This window comes from Dromaius novaehollandiae, chromosome 3 (genome assembly GCF_036370855.1).
Source record: "Dromaius novaehollandiae isolate bDroNov1 chromosome 3, bDroNov1.hap1, whole genome shotgun sequence".
Lineage (NCBI taxonomy): Eukaryota > Metazoa > Chordata > Aves > Casuariiformes > Dromaiidae > Dromaius > Dromaius novaehollandiae.
Window position 1 is genome coordinate 54,445,388 of NC_088100.1, and position 13,855 is coordinate 54,459,242.

At 37.5% G+C, this 13,855-nt stretch overlaps 1 protein-coding gene across 2 annotated transcripts in view; it reads left to right on the forward strand.

The window, feature by feature from the left end:
• Positions 1 to 13,855, forward strand: part of NT5DC1 (5'-nucleotidase domain containing 1) — a 164,041-nt gene that overhangs the window by 1,912 nt on the left and 148,274 nt on the right. For both annotated transcript variants that reach the window (XM_064508902.1, XM_026123533.2), the window contains exons 2-6: positions 234 to 325; positions 2,059 to 2,130; positions 3,042 to 3,148; positions 5,264 to 5,343; positions 9,094 to 9,175. In XM_064508902.1, the coding sequence (XP_064364972.1) occupies positions 234 to 325; positions 2,059 to 2,130; positions 3,042 to 3,148; positions 5,264 to 5,343; positions 9,094 to 9,175 (433 nt within the window). The remainder of the gene's footprint in view (positions 1 to 233; positions 326 to 2,058; positions 2,131 to 3,041; positions 3,149 to 5,263; positions 5,344 to 9,093; positions 9,176 to 13,855) is intronic.

A 13,855-nucleotide genomic window follows, 5' to 3' on the forward strand; every position in this document is an offset into this window, starting at 1 on the left:
CACGAGAACTATTATGCAAGTGTCTTGAGCTGTTTTCCAGCTATGACAGAAAAAACGTTAGGCACAGAGTTAGTTTGCATTGGGAGTAAGCAAAGCGGCAGGCTCCCTGACTCCCTGGTTTGATTTCTCTTAAGAAGCACTAAAACTCATATCATCTCTCCACTTCCCAGAAAAGCAGTATCTTTGATCTCATTGAATCAATATAATTAATGTATGTATTTTCTCATTTGTAGCTAATATATGATAGTTTTGCTCAGTATCTGGTAACGGAGAAGGGTTATGACAAAGACTTGCTGAATATAACTCCAGAGAGCTTAGACTTCTGGTAAGTACATTGAAAATAACAAAGGCTACCTTCAAACTTCCATTTTTCTATAATTTTTACAAAGCTTAGGAAATAGCTTATTTAGCTTTAGACAGTCATTGTTATGGTTGTCAAGCCCAATAGAAAATTCCTAAATTACAGCTTCAAATACTTGTTGGAGCAAGTGTTTGTCATGAGCTACTTCTAACCTGGGTATTTGGAAGACAGAACTGAATATCCAGGCTTGCTCTGTCTTGTGCTTCTAGCTGTCTAGATAGAAGTTCTCTAGTCTGACTTAATCTCCTATTCTGTATATCTCCTATGTCTTCTACCTTCAATTCAATTGGTAAATCCAGTAACTCTCAGAAGTTAGTCATATCTCATTTTTCTCTTAACAGATGTGTTTTTGTTTGTGTAAGGCAAAATAATCCCAACAGTCTTATGAGGAACTGAGGAACGGTGACATGCCAGGAAGTAGCCCAGGAATGGCACTTTAGGCACAAAGCTGTAATGTAGAAAACTGAAATGCAAGTTCCTGTTCTGAGCTGAGTGGTTTCTGAGCAGGAATTTGGACATGGGTTTCTGATATTCCAACCTTAATAGACTGTTGTCTAGGCCTGGAGAGGAGGTGGGCCTTGAAGGCCTGGTTGTCGCTATTTTTTTTAACAGAAACACGTTTTTGAACAATTTCTGCATTATATGCAGAAAAAAAAAATGGTCAATTGTTTTCACAATTCAGTATTTGATGGTTTCCAACCAGGTCTACTTTCCTCTTTCATGTGACAAGGAATGTATCTGTATTCCTCACATTTTGAGATTTGTGAAGCATAAAATCCATTATTAAGATCTAGATATCCAGGCTTCAGTCCTTTGTTGGATCTGGGGGTTTATTAGCATGGACGTGCAGGCCCGTAGTGCTGGCAGCTCTCTTTCTGTGCTGCTCTCCCAGGCTTCTCATCAGCTTCATCCGTGAAAGGCTTGAGTCTGCTTGCTGCCTTCATGGCATACCGACTTTCTTTTGGGTATCTTGTGATAGAGGATGAGGGTGGCATTACTTTTTCGGTCTTTATTCTCATTATTGTTTTAGGTATTGAATACCAAACTCATTTTTCAAACAACCTTAACTAACGTAAATGCAGTTGTACCTTACAGATGTAAGCTACAAATTTCCTAGTGGAGCTAGGAACTCAGCAGTACATCTGCAGTACGTTGTGCACTCTTCTCCTTGTTAGTGCTGGCTAGTATGGCATTGCTTCTGCTTCACATACTCCTTAGGTATTCAGTTGCCTCATTTAGATTGATGTTCTGCCCCTCTCTCCATCCCCTCTCTCCATTAGTGATTGATATTCTTAGTCTAATAATAGAATAGGAGAGTTGTAACGGAGAAAAAATATTTTTTGTTAATAGTAGAAGTGACTTAAATATCACATTTCTTAGTCGTATATGTTTGGACCTTAATCCTGCAACCTTATCTATATGATTAGTCACACTGAACTCACTGAACAATGAAACAGGGTTTATTTAGTAGGAATTTGCTATGTAAGCGAAATCCTGTCTTCATTGTAATAATATGTACTTGCATATATACAGCATTGTTCAAACATGGAAGTGTTTGAAGGGTTGTGATTTTGCTGCTTTTGTGTAGCATCATTGTATAGCTTCTGTAACTGCATTTCATAATTCTGGTATATAATGAAGCATTCCTCTGAAAGCATTCATTGCTTGTTTCTTCCTTTAAATAACATTATATGCAGTTGTAAAGGCTTGGTGTTTGACCTTGAAGATGGAAACTTCCTGAAACTTGCAGAAGATGGAACAGTTTTGAGGTAATATTGACAATATATTTTTATTGCTAAACAAATACCAACATTTTATACTCTTTCTGAAAGCCATCTCTGAGGTTTATTAAACATTTAAATTAATATATGTTGAAAATAGTATGTAAAAGTTTAAATACTCTTTGGTAACCTGGTGTTCATTTTCTCTTAATGTTCCTTAGGTGGTCTTTGCATAACATTTCTGTTAGCTGCCAGTGAGGAATATCTAATTTTTAGTAAACATTTGATGAGTTTTGTAGTGTGCTTTTTCATCAGACTATATATTAGTTAATGTTGTGACTCAGTATAGATTTAGTACTTATTTTTCTGCCTAAGACTCTGACTGCATACTGATCTTGAAATTAAATTCACTTTTTCAGTGGCTACCAATGTACTCTTTGTCCAATTCTGCAAAGATCTGGAGTAATTTTTTTTTTTTTAATTGGGAGTAACATCACTGACTTAGAGTCAGTGCTAATGACTAATGCTAATGCTATTGACAGGAGCTTTTTTCATAGTTCTGCCTTGCGCTCTGTGAATGTTACGAGACTTTAGAATGGCATATAGGCTCTTTGCACTGTGTTTTATTGTGCAGTTTATATTGATAGTTCAAGTATAATGTTCTCACGCAAGTGAGAATATTCAAACAATGCAGAGTGATTGCATCAGCAGGTGAAACACAGTAGCCATGCCCCGAAACAGTCTCACCTCTGTGTAGTAATGCTTTTAATTTATGGAGGATTGTAATGCATATGATAAAAGCTTAGGTCCTAGAAAGCTTCTCAGTTATAACTAGAGTTACTTCTGAAGTGAACATCAGCTCATAGGCACCTACCTCAGTATTCAATTGCAATACATTACTGTGCACTAGAAGGCTGTTGTTAACTTTTTTTTTTTTAATACCTTAATGCATCAAACAGGGCAAGCCATGGTACTAAGAGCATGACATCTGAAGAGATCCTGGAGACTTACGGAAGGAGGGAATGGAAGCATTTTAGTGCGGTCAGTGGAATGCTTTCCCGCTCAGGTAGGTGCATCTAAGTATGCAGTGTTCTTCAAAATTACTGTAGCTGTATCAGCACTTCCTAGTATTAGTTCTTACTACAAATGCTTCAAATATTTAAAAATATATGAGCTGAGAATTACTGGAATAGGTAGGTTTTGGGGGGGGACTTGTTTTTGTATTTTTAACTTCTAATACTGGAGTTCAACGTAAATTTAGGTCACCAACGATGAGACAAATAACATCTCATGTAAAATGAGGTGTTAATATAGATCTGTTTTCATTATAGAAATGGTCACATTGTTCCTTGATGAAGTAGACTGAGATTGCCATGCTTAGGACACCTGTTGGCAAATCACAAATTTTTGTTAATTGTTGACTCATTACACTGCTGATATCAGAGGCCTAAGTACAAGTGCAAAGGACAGAGCAGATATGGGGACAAACCTACACTCCTGCTATGATGAAGGTTTCTTTGTTTGAAGATGGAGCCACTTTGTGAGGGCACTGTGATTGGGTCTGCATCCTTGCTAGCCACCTGTGCTTTCTCTGCGCTTTGGTCTTGGCTATTGCAGGTAATAAAGACAAAGCGCTCGGCTAAGTTGTATTGTCCTCTGTAGCAGAGATGTTTTCCTTAAGATTTTGCTATCATAACTTGTTCATGATACTTACTCTGCAGTACAGCTAATTGTTTGCAACTGGGCAGATGAGAGAGGTGCATCTGCTATGTGACCAAATGAAATCTTTCTTATTCTTTGAGAAGTGAACTTGGCCTCCTCTCTTGTGAATATTAATCCCTGTTTTGCTGACTGATTCTTTAACATACATAAGGGACAGCACAGTCCCATGAATAAAAAAATAAATACTTTAAAGTCCCATGAATACAAAAAATCACTCTTGAGTCATTTCAGCCCTAGGAAAGAACTATTGAACATGGCCTCAGCCTGGGAGGGATTTTTGTATCCACCCAATCATGAGCTATTTGTGGGGCTCACATCGTGAGGTGGGCCTGCTTCCCTGTGGGCTGCAGCACTGTCTCCAGGAAGCCTTGTTCCATGCATGCACATGCTAAGGCCTGTCTGGATGTTTCTTCAAGAACTTCTCAAGTCTCTGTGGGGCCTGTATTGGGCATAAATGGCAGGGTTTGGGTAGCAGGGTGCTAGGAGGTCATGAACCACGCTGTGCCAGTCACAGCAGGTTCCAACTGGCTCTGAAATGTATGAAAACAACCTACCACCTACCAAAACTGCAACCCATCAGGGGAGCATGTGGCACCTTTGCTCAGGCGGGTTTAAGGAAGAGCAGTGGCTGCTGGGAGCTGGAGATACAGGAGTTGACAAGTAAGGACACACACACAAGCAGTCACAGGAGAAGACACAAATGGGGGCATGTGAGGAGAAGCGTGAAGAGACCTGTTTGGAGAAACAGAACAGAGGAGGCGTGTTGGAAGGGGACGTAGTTGGGGACATGACTGAAGATGCGCTCTTGCAAAGAGGTGCTTCATGCTGGAGGAGATACCTCTGAGAAACTGTGGCCACATTTAGCCCACACCAGGGCAGGGCCACTCCGAGGGACTGCAGCGATGGGGGAATTACACCAGGGCAAGGACACCACGAGGGACATTGTTTATGTCTTCTTTGTTACTCAATACCTGAATCAGTCATTAAAAGTTTGTGTTAATTGGCAATAAATTAAAATAAATTAAGAAAAATTCCCGAGTCAAGACTTTTTTGCCAACAACAATCCACTGCTAGAGAAAATTTTCAAAGAGTTGTATGATGACTCTTAAAAGACTTCTGATTCTCCTCTGTCTCTTCCACCCCTACTTCTGGGACCATACTATCTATTTTGAAAATCTCACTGCCTTGTTAATCTATAGATTAACAACTTACAGTTGTTAATTGAGTGAGACTCAGAAGTGGGAATAAAGGCTGACAAATTTATCATTAAGTGAGGAAGCAGACAATGTTTATTACCAGTAAAATCCAAATAGGAGCTTATAATAATAATATTTTTATTATTATTGTTATTTGTGATTAAACCATACATTATTATTAATTGTGATTAAACCATGCAGTATGAATTAAAGGAAGTAGATGTTGGGGGGATTGATCTTTTTTCTTTTTTTTTTTTTTTCAGCTAAATACTATTTGTATGATAATTATTTTGACCTACCAGGAGCACTCCTTTGTGCAAGGGTTGTGGACAGCTTAGATCGGGTAAGAACTAGATTGTTTTAAACAAAATATTCTGTTATCTTTTCCCTCATTATTAGATGCATGCAAATACTGTATTCAATAAAGTTAAGGTTTGTTGCTTTTTTCTGCTTTGGAACTTTACATTCTGGATTTATAGTGTATTAAAGTTGTCTCCTAAGCTAATTGTGAGATACATGGCAAAGTCAAAATACATTTACTTCCACCAGAGGGCACAAATAACTAGCATAAGAATAGGTAAATACCTTCTGCTTAAGTTTACTCTTTCATATGCAGAATATTGTTCTTAAAATCTCCTTGAATTATATTTGATGAGACTTGAATTATATCTAATATAATTCTTCTGGATAATATGGTTTGCTAATTTACATGACTGATAAATGAGTTGAAAGCTTAATTCCCTCCTCCTTAAACTTGTTTTTTGTCTTAAATATATTGATCTGATATAAATACACCTCTAGAGTAGTAGCTGATTTTGTTGTTGTTGTTCTTTCGCTCTGCTGTGCAAAACGTTCAGTTCTCAGGACAAAAAAATACAATCGCCTGAACAGACAGTATGTCCTAAATTCTACCTGTGAAGTTTAATGTCCTTATATTCAGTTGTGTTATAGGAGCCTTTATCTTAATCTTGTGGGGGAAGGAGAGAGTTCTTCCTATAGAGTAAATATCTTTGCTGCAATAGAATACTGCTGTAATCTTTTGGCTATAAGCTACTGGCTAAAGATACCAAGGCACTACACCATTAAAAATTGCAGATCCTAAACTTTGTCTGCAAAGTGGAATTCAGAGCTGTGAGAGAGATGTCTGCACTCCCCTTTGGTGTTGCCTGCTTGGTGCTCCGCTCCAGAATAGCTTGCTGAGTAGATTGCTGCCTAAGTCCATATGCTACATGAAGAGTCATCTAAAGCTAGCTTATAGGGAGACTCTGAGGGCAGGAGCATCATAAGACTCTTAATGGGATTTTAGTGCCTGATTAATCTCCTTCTCCTACTGTCTGCAGCTTAGAACCCTCTCTCAGAAGTGACATTTGTTATTGTCTTATTTTATTTTATATTTAATTTAGTCTCAGGGCAAGTCTCCTATTTATTAAGAGAAGGGTGATGCTGAAGCATGTCATAGCATGTGTGTAACACTCATGCACATCCAGTTACTAGTTCACAGGCAGAAACACTGACCCTGTCTTCAGCCTGAGAGAATTAAACCCGTGTCTTGTTTCCTTGAAGAGGTACTAGAATTGTGTCATACATCATCTTTATCAGCTAGAAATTCTGGAATATTTTACTGCATATTGGTGCAGTTTCAACAGGAAGACTAAAGTAATTCCCTGGGATGTTACCATCAGTCAGATGATTCAGGACACAAGACGGGACATGATGGGCTTAAACCTCTCCAGCACTCATGCCCTGGACACATGCTGCAATTGTTAAGCTATTTTCCTGAGAGGGTAGAGACCATCACATTTTCTTCCATGTTTTTAAAAGAAAATGGAGGCTTCTGCTTCCTGTTATGGGAGCCTGTTTAGTAAAGGCTATTTTTCATCCTCTTTCCAGGAAATATTTTAGGATCAGGAAAGTTTCTTACTGGAAGTAGAGAGAACTTCTAGGTGTGCGGTTCAGAATGGACTTAGATGTTGGGTGGATCCTGGGCCACTCTATACTGTTACAAACGAAGCTGCTCCTAGCCTGTCCAGGACTCCTGCATGTTTTCAGACAAAGCAGAGGAGCTTCCCAGTGACTCAGACCTTTGCGTTGAAGCTTTATGCAAAGTCCTTCTTTGTCTGATACTTCAGCTAATGAAATCACATTTGATAATCACTGCTAGATTCGTGGTGGACTGAATGGGCCTGAACCCAGTTGTCTCTGCTTGCTGGATAGTGGTCTGTGTTCTGACACATCTCAGTGCAACAGCTCTGGATTTGCAGGGAGCTAGTCTGACAATTATTTTAGTTTTCTCTGAGGTCAGCTGTGTTTTGAAGGAAGAGTATCCGTATTTAAACTAGTAACCATTCATCCACAGAACAACACTCTGATGGTAGCTCATTTCACTGATTAAAAAAAACTAAGGAAAGGTTAGTCACATGAAGTATGAGGAGAGCTGACAGTTCAATCTGTCTGTTCAAAGTGATGGGCTAGTGCTATCACCACCAGACAGGTAGATGTTCCTTGACATCTCCTGAACACAGCTTTCAGTAGTGAACTTGGCTGGCAGCTAACTGAAATTTGACATGTACAGAGCATGTTGTTTTCTGTACTAGTCCTTTAATGTATTTTTGCCATGGTTTGCTATGGAAATTGCTAAAAATTAAGTTAAAAGCCACCAACCACATTGAGCCTTTCCTGCTCTTAACTTGTAGAGCTGATGGATTAACTATAGTCCTGGTCAATCGTGCACATAACAATAAATATAATAAATATAAATAATAATAATAATGATAAATATAAATTATAATGATAAATATAATTTATAATAATAAATATAATAAATAATGATATGTCTTGATAGTACAACTTGCTGGTTGTCAAATCAAAGGCAAACTGTTCGTCCAGAAGACCCAGTGACAGATTAGGTCTGAAATAGCAATCTACTTCAGCACATATAAACTCGGTGTTTTTCATTGGAGACATTACGTTTGTTTCAGTTTCTGAACTTTTCCAGCTCTTGAAAGCACCTTATGCTTACAAAGTGGGTCATTTTTCATGTTTACAAAAAAGTGCAGAAGTGGGAGAGACAGGTTCAGAACACAGAGGATGATATGAAATCTGTCAACAATTGCATCAAAATTTCTGCTAATGTAGGTGTGTAAAGCCTGTAACAACACAAGAAAAATAATTTCCACAGTGTACAAACTTAGAGGTATTCCAGACCTGCTTACCTGCTTACTGCTGCCCTGTACTTTGAGCGCCTCTTAGGAGCTCCATAATTAATCCTCTACTCTGTGATGTGGTCTGGTTGCCTTGTTGCATCTGTGTGTATTTCAGTGCTCTTAAAGTTTGCAGTGCTCTGGGACTCAACTAGTTTAGAAGCTTTTTCTCTCCCTTCATGAGATCCTGAAAGGGCAGTTGAGGTGAGGTGGAGCATTTCTGCTCTCTGTTCCTAGGACGGCTTTCTAGGAATGGCAGGAGACTGTTTGTAAAGCACAGATTGCTTTCCCCTGTCCTTCTGCCAGAGCTAGGGTTTGGCAGTCTTCAAAGTACAAAGCAACACAGTGCTGCTCAGCCTGGCTTCTGGCTAAATATTTTATATCGTGTTTGGGGTGGAATTACTGGCAGAGGGACGTGACCACTAAATTCTAGTGAATGTTTGTGCCGGTTCGAAGGATGGAAGGTGATATGAGTGCCAGACATTGGATAATGTCAACCTGCTAATTGAGTTGAGAACATGCAGCCCTAGGAACTTCTTTTTCCCAAGTATCAGTGGGATGGCCCATTCAATAAGTTGCTGTTCCACTTAATTCTCCGTTTTGCTGTAGTGTTTTAGAGTTCCTCGCAAATATTAATCCTTTCTCCTTTACCCTCCCTCCCCCTCCCCACACCATATTCTCCTGAAGAAGGAAGGTAACTTGTCTGTGCTTACCCAAAGTTCACAGTCAAGCTAGGTGCTGAGTCTTGAGCTCCTGAATCCCAATGCCTGAGACTATTTTACTTCTTTACAAAATCCTCTCATTTATTCATGGCAGTCCCATCATTGTCTCAATATGTAAGCTCAAAATAACTGATACTTGATGTAATGACTAGGTTCCATTGACTCTTACAGCATGATAGGCAGAAAAAATACGACTTTTGGAAGGACATGGTGGCTGCGATCCAGCATAATTATAAAATATCAGCTTTTAAAGGTAAGTAGGTTTACTGAAAACTTTTTATAATAACTGAAAATATTGCATATGCTTGCCAGAGCAGAGCAGAGTACATCTGTAAGTATCCTGTATTTTACTCAACACAGTGTTTACTTTTCAAGCTTATAAATAGTTGTATAGTAAACATGTTTATGCTGAAATAGAAAATCTTTACTGTTAGTATTTATATCTAATTTAGCTGGAATTGTCTTGATATCCCTAAAAACACTCATGATATGCTGTTCCACTGAATTCAAAGGGAGAAATAATTTCCTCCCATGATTGGTACTATAGTGTGGACGTCCTTGAGCTGTATTTTAACTCTTGTTCCTTGTGTTCTTGTATTCACAAATAAAATGCATTGAAAAACCTTAAGTAACTACTATTTGATAAATTTCCTTTAGCGCTCTAGTTTTGATCAGAACTCCTTATATACTCAGTTGAGACAATGGTGAGAAGATTGTTATTTTCCTATTTTTTGAGCTATTTTGAAATTCTGTTAAATTTACCAGAAATCGTAAGGATTTTTTTTTTAAAGAGAAGAGCCTTCCTCCACTGAAAATGTAATATATATTAGAACTGGAAAACAACTTGGATCCCTTCAGCTACAAATGGTTTTTCTCCTTTCACAGACTAAACTTCTGAGTTTTCATTAAGTATATAAAATAATATAAGGAAGTTGAGAATGAAAGTTAATGATTTCGCATGTGCACACAATTAAATGAAATTATTTTAGCTATGATTTTTTTGTAAAAAGATTATATGCAGCTTGGCTCAGAATTCTGTATCATTTTTGCTGACAGTGTTTTCTGATAGAATTACCTTTGTTGATACAACACTCATTAGACACAGGTATAATTTAGATCTTCTTAAGACTTGTCTTCTCTTCACCAGAGATGTAGTTTATGTTGAAATATGCAATCAGATTTATTGAATTTTTTCAAATGTACCTGACAAAATTGTCTCAAAGGGTCTCCAAACAAGACTAGAAGCTGATGTCAGAATGCATATTACCAAAGAGAGCTATATACTTCTCAAGTGTTTTTGTTTGTTGTTGTTATTATGTCCCCATTGAAGGTTAGAGTATGTATGGTAGTTAAGAATTCCTCCATGAACTCAACTCATTCATACTAAAGAAATCCTTAGGGATATAAAGAGATAAAAAGCATCTTATGTTTTTGGCTGATATTAAAGAAATCAATTATAATCAACTGTAACTGTATTTCTTTAGAGTTCACATTAATTCTTTTTCAGATCATGACAGGTGTTCGTTTTAAAAGATGTAGATTATCCAGAGTTCAGTAAAAAGAATAATTTTAAAAAGTATTCTTTGGAAATGAATGAAAAATAAGTTGAAGTCTGGTCTGAAAAAACATAAATACTTGTGTGTTTGTGTATGTGTGTGTGTATATAGGTGTATATATATACCTACCTGTTGTACGTATTTGTGTATGTAAGTATGGAACCTGCATACAAATGGATGTGTGATATTACTTAATCCTTTCTAATTATGTCAGAATTGGTACTTTAATACACCTGCACCTGAACTTTAATAGACCTCTCTTTTACAAAAAACATAAGGCACATGCACAACAGTAAAAAAATTTAGGATAACATAGTACCTAATAGGCATGAGCTATTTTGGATAAGTTTTGTAAAATCAGAAGTTGTAAAACAATGCAGATTGTACACAGTACTTAAAAGTTTTTATGTATAAAATGCTAAGGTCTGTCTTGAATCATTTTGAAAGGCCTCATAGTTGCCTTCTTTTACTTGCACTGAATGGGTTTAGAAGAACTGGAGATTATTTTCTCCTGTACCATGCACCTGTGATATTCTTGTGGACTATCTCTTTTTGCTTCGGTTTCTCCTCTGTGGAAAGGAAATAATGATAGTCGTCTTCTGCCACAGGTTTATGCCAAGGAGAGTTGTTGTAGTGTTTGTATGTGTGTATGTGTGGTTTTTTTTTCCCCTCAGCTGCAAGCTTAACATAACTTCCTGAGGAAACTCCTCAAGCTGGCTCTAGCCCAATTTCTGCATACCAGAAAGTCCCACAGTCTTTCTCAGCCCAGAGCCTGGGCCTGCAAACCACAGCCTCTTGACTTAACTCCATGCCCTCAATGCTTTGCAGAGGGTTTAACCATTTAGAGAAAAACAGTGCTCATTTACAGGTAGTCAAGGTAAATTTTGTAAAGCAAATTTATTAAGTGGTCAGTTGAGGAGACGTAAAGTTCTGCTGTCTTAGTAGTGCCATTGTCAGTGATGGAGCAGAACGACTGGCAGTTTTATTTTTTGAAATCCATAAAGTGTTTGCAAGTCACACTGTCTCTGGTTTGTTGTCAGTATGCCCTTGTTTCTCTGTGTCCCTTCTCTTTTTCACATGATTTCTTTGATCATTAGTCAGGTGTCTGGTGGATTTTGCTTTTCATTGTCTTAGCCATGGTAATTGCCTTAGATAATTGCCCTTGTATATTTTTTTTGGATGGCTTTCTCAGATAGCCATGATCATCCTGACTCTCAGCTTAATGCAGGATATTAACCCCCTCTTCTACTTATAAAGAAATGAAGAACTGAGGCTTGCAGAAAGAACATAAGATACAAAGAACATGAGATCCTGAATAGTCCTCTTATTCAAATCCTCCTTTGCGAAGGAGGACCCCCCCCAAAATTGGGGGGAATCTATTAAAAATGCCTTTAGAAAAGCATGGTACCAAAATAGTTAAAGCACAGTGACAAAGTAGTAGCGAATGTAGACATTCTCATTTTCAGAATGGTCATTTCTTACCTAAGAATACCTGCAACAGTAGACACTCAACTTTGATATCAATCGCAGATAGCAATTTTGTGAGAATCCTTTTTGTAAAACTTAAGTTTCACTTAAGACTGGGATATTTTGCTGCTTTAAGGTGATTAATATTGCTTCATGTGTGTTTCGTTTGGCGTATTTTCTACTTCTCAGTGTATAAATTAGTAAAGAGCAATTTTGAAGGAAATGCCAGGTGGCAATATGATTTACACTGTATAATTATGCCTCTGCCCACAATACATTATGGAAATGAAATCTGATCTTAAGAGGAGTAATGAGGGCTTGAAGTACTCTAGAAGCATTTCCACATCAAAATATTTCAGATTTGGTAATTTTGACAGAAAAATCTATAGTTTTTGCAGAAAGAAGATTCCTATTTTAAAACTTCTTAGGTCAGAATTTTATAGAATGTCTCTTAAAAACTGGTTTTTCTCTCACTTACATGATTGTCTTTCCCTATCATTTCCCTGACACTTCTGGTAACTACAGCAACTGTGGCTATATAGTTTAATTATACATTTATAGTATTTTCAGTTGCCTCATATGCTTATATTTTATGCTGGAAATAAAGAGTCTTCATAAATTGCCCATAAGAAGGCTTGATGGGATATTCTGTCAGGTTTCAAGGGTGCATCTGAGAAATTTGTCATTGAGTATCTTAAAAAAAAAAAAAAGAAAAAAAGAAAGTGCTAGAGGTAAAACCTTTTTTTTGAATAGTTTGCGTTTTGTCTGTCTATTTTTGATGTAATTGATCAGTATTCTGAAATGCCGTATTTCTGCATGTGAAATGTGATTTTGGGGGGGAAAACTTCAGATCTTTCTAAAATACTCCATCCTCAGGCACTCCCTCTCTCCCTCTCTCCGTCTCTCTGTCGCGCACGCACGTGCGCACAGACACACACACGCACACACACTTTGTAATCACAAGTTTATGGTTTTACCCTGTTGTCTTGACAGAAGATAATTTATCTAGATGTCTGTGATATCTATATGCAGCTTTAAATACAACAAACAAAAAGTGGAGGAGCTTTTCTGGCCGAAAGGAAAGAATTCTTTAAAAAAGCTGTAAAACATTAGGAATTTCTAATGTTGGTAGAGGTTGGAGAAGAGAGACCATTATTTGTTTTAATCCTGAAAATTGCAAGAAAGATACAAGCAAACGAATTTGTTACACTTTTCTTCAGGACTTTTCAGCTACAAACAGAAGGGATCATTTGGGTACCTCATGCATTCAGTAACCATTTGAGAACTACTGAAATTCAGAAATCTTTTTGAGGCCTTTAGGCATGAGTTTTTGTACTCTTACAGGCACTCATGCTTTTATTTTAATCTCATATAGGATATTTTTTTCCTTTAATGCCATGATCCTGAAAACTGTGAGGTTTTTGAAAGAGCTTAATGTTTAGATAGGTTGCTAATCTTTTTGTGGATAAGATATTAAAAAACAAAAACGAAAGCAGACCTATAAGACAAACACAAATAAAGTGCTTCAGAAATCCTCAGTCTCCCAGGGAGAGGAGTTGAGGGACGCTGTGATTTTTGACCGTTCTGTCTGGGCCATAGGACTGTCATCCATATTGTTGCCTGATGGCATCTACCAGTAGTCTTCCCTTCTCCCTTCAACTTCAGGATTGACTTCTGCTTTGAAGCTTTTCTTTTATCTTCTGATAAATATAATATAATATAGTTTATATTTCCTCATAATCCAAAGCTAAAATCAAGGTGTAAGCTGTGTTTGTATCAAAATTTGCTGTGCAGTGTCTCAGTCTTCACTCTTTTGGGTTGCTTTCTTAATGTCTGGATACTTAGGAAAAGTCATCAAAAAGACAGGCCTCAGGTACTAAGTTGGAGGCTTCTCTGAGGTCCTATATGCT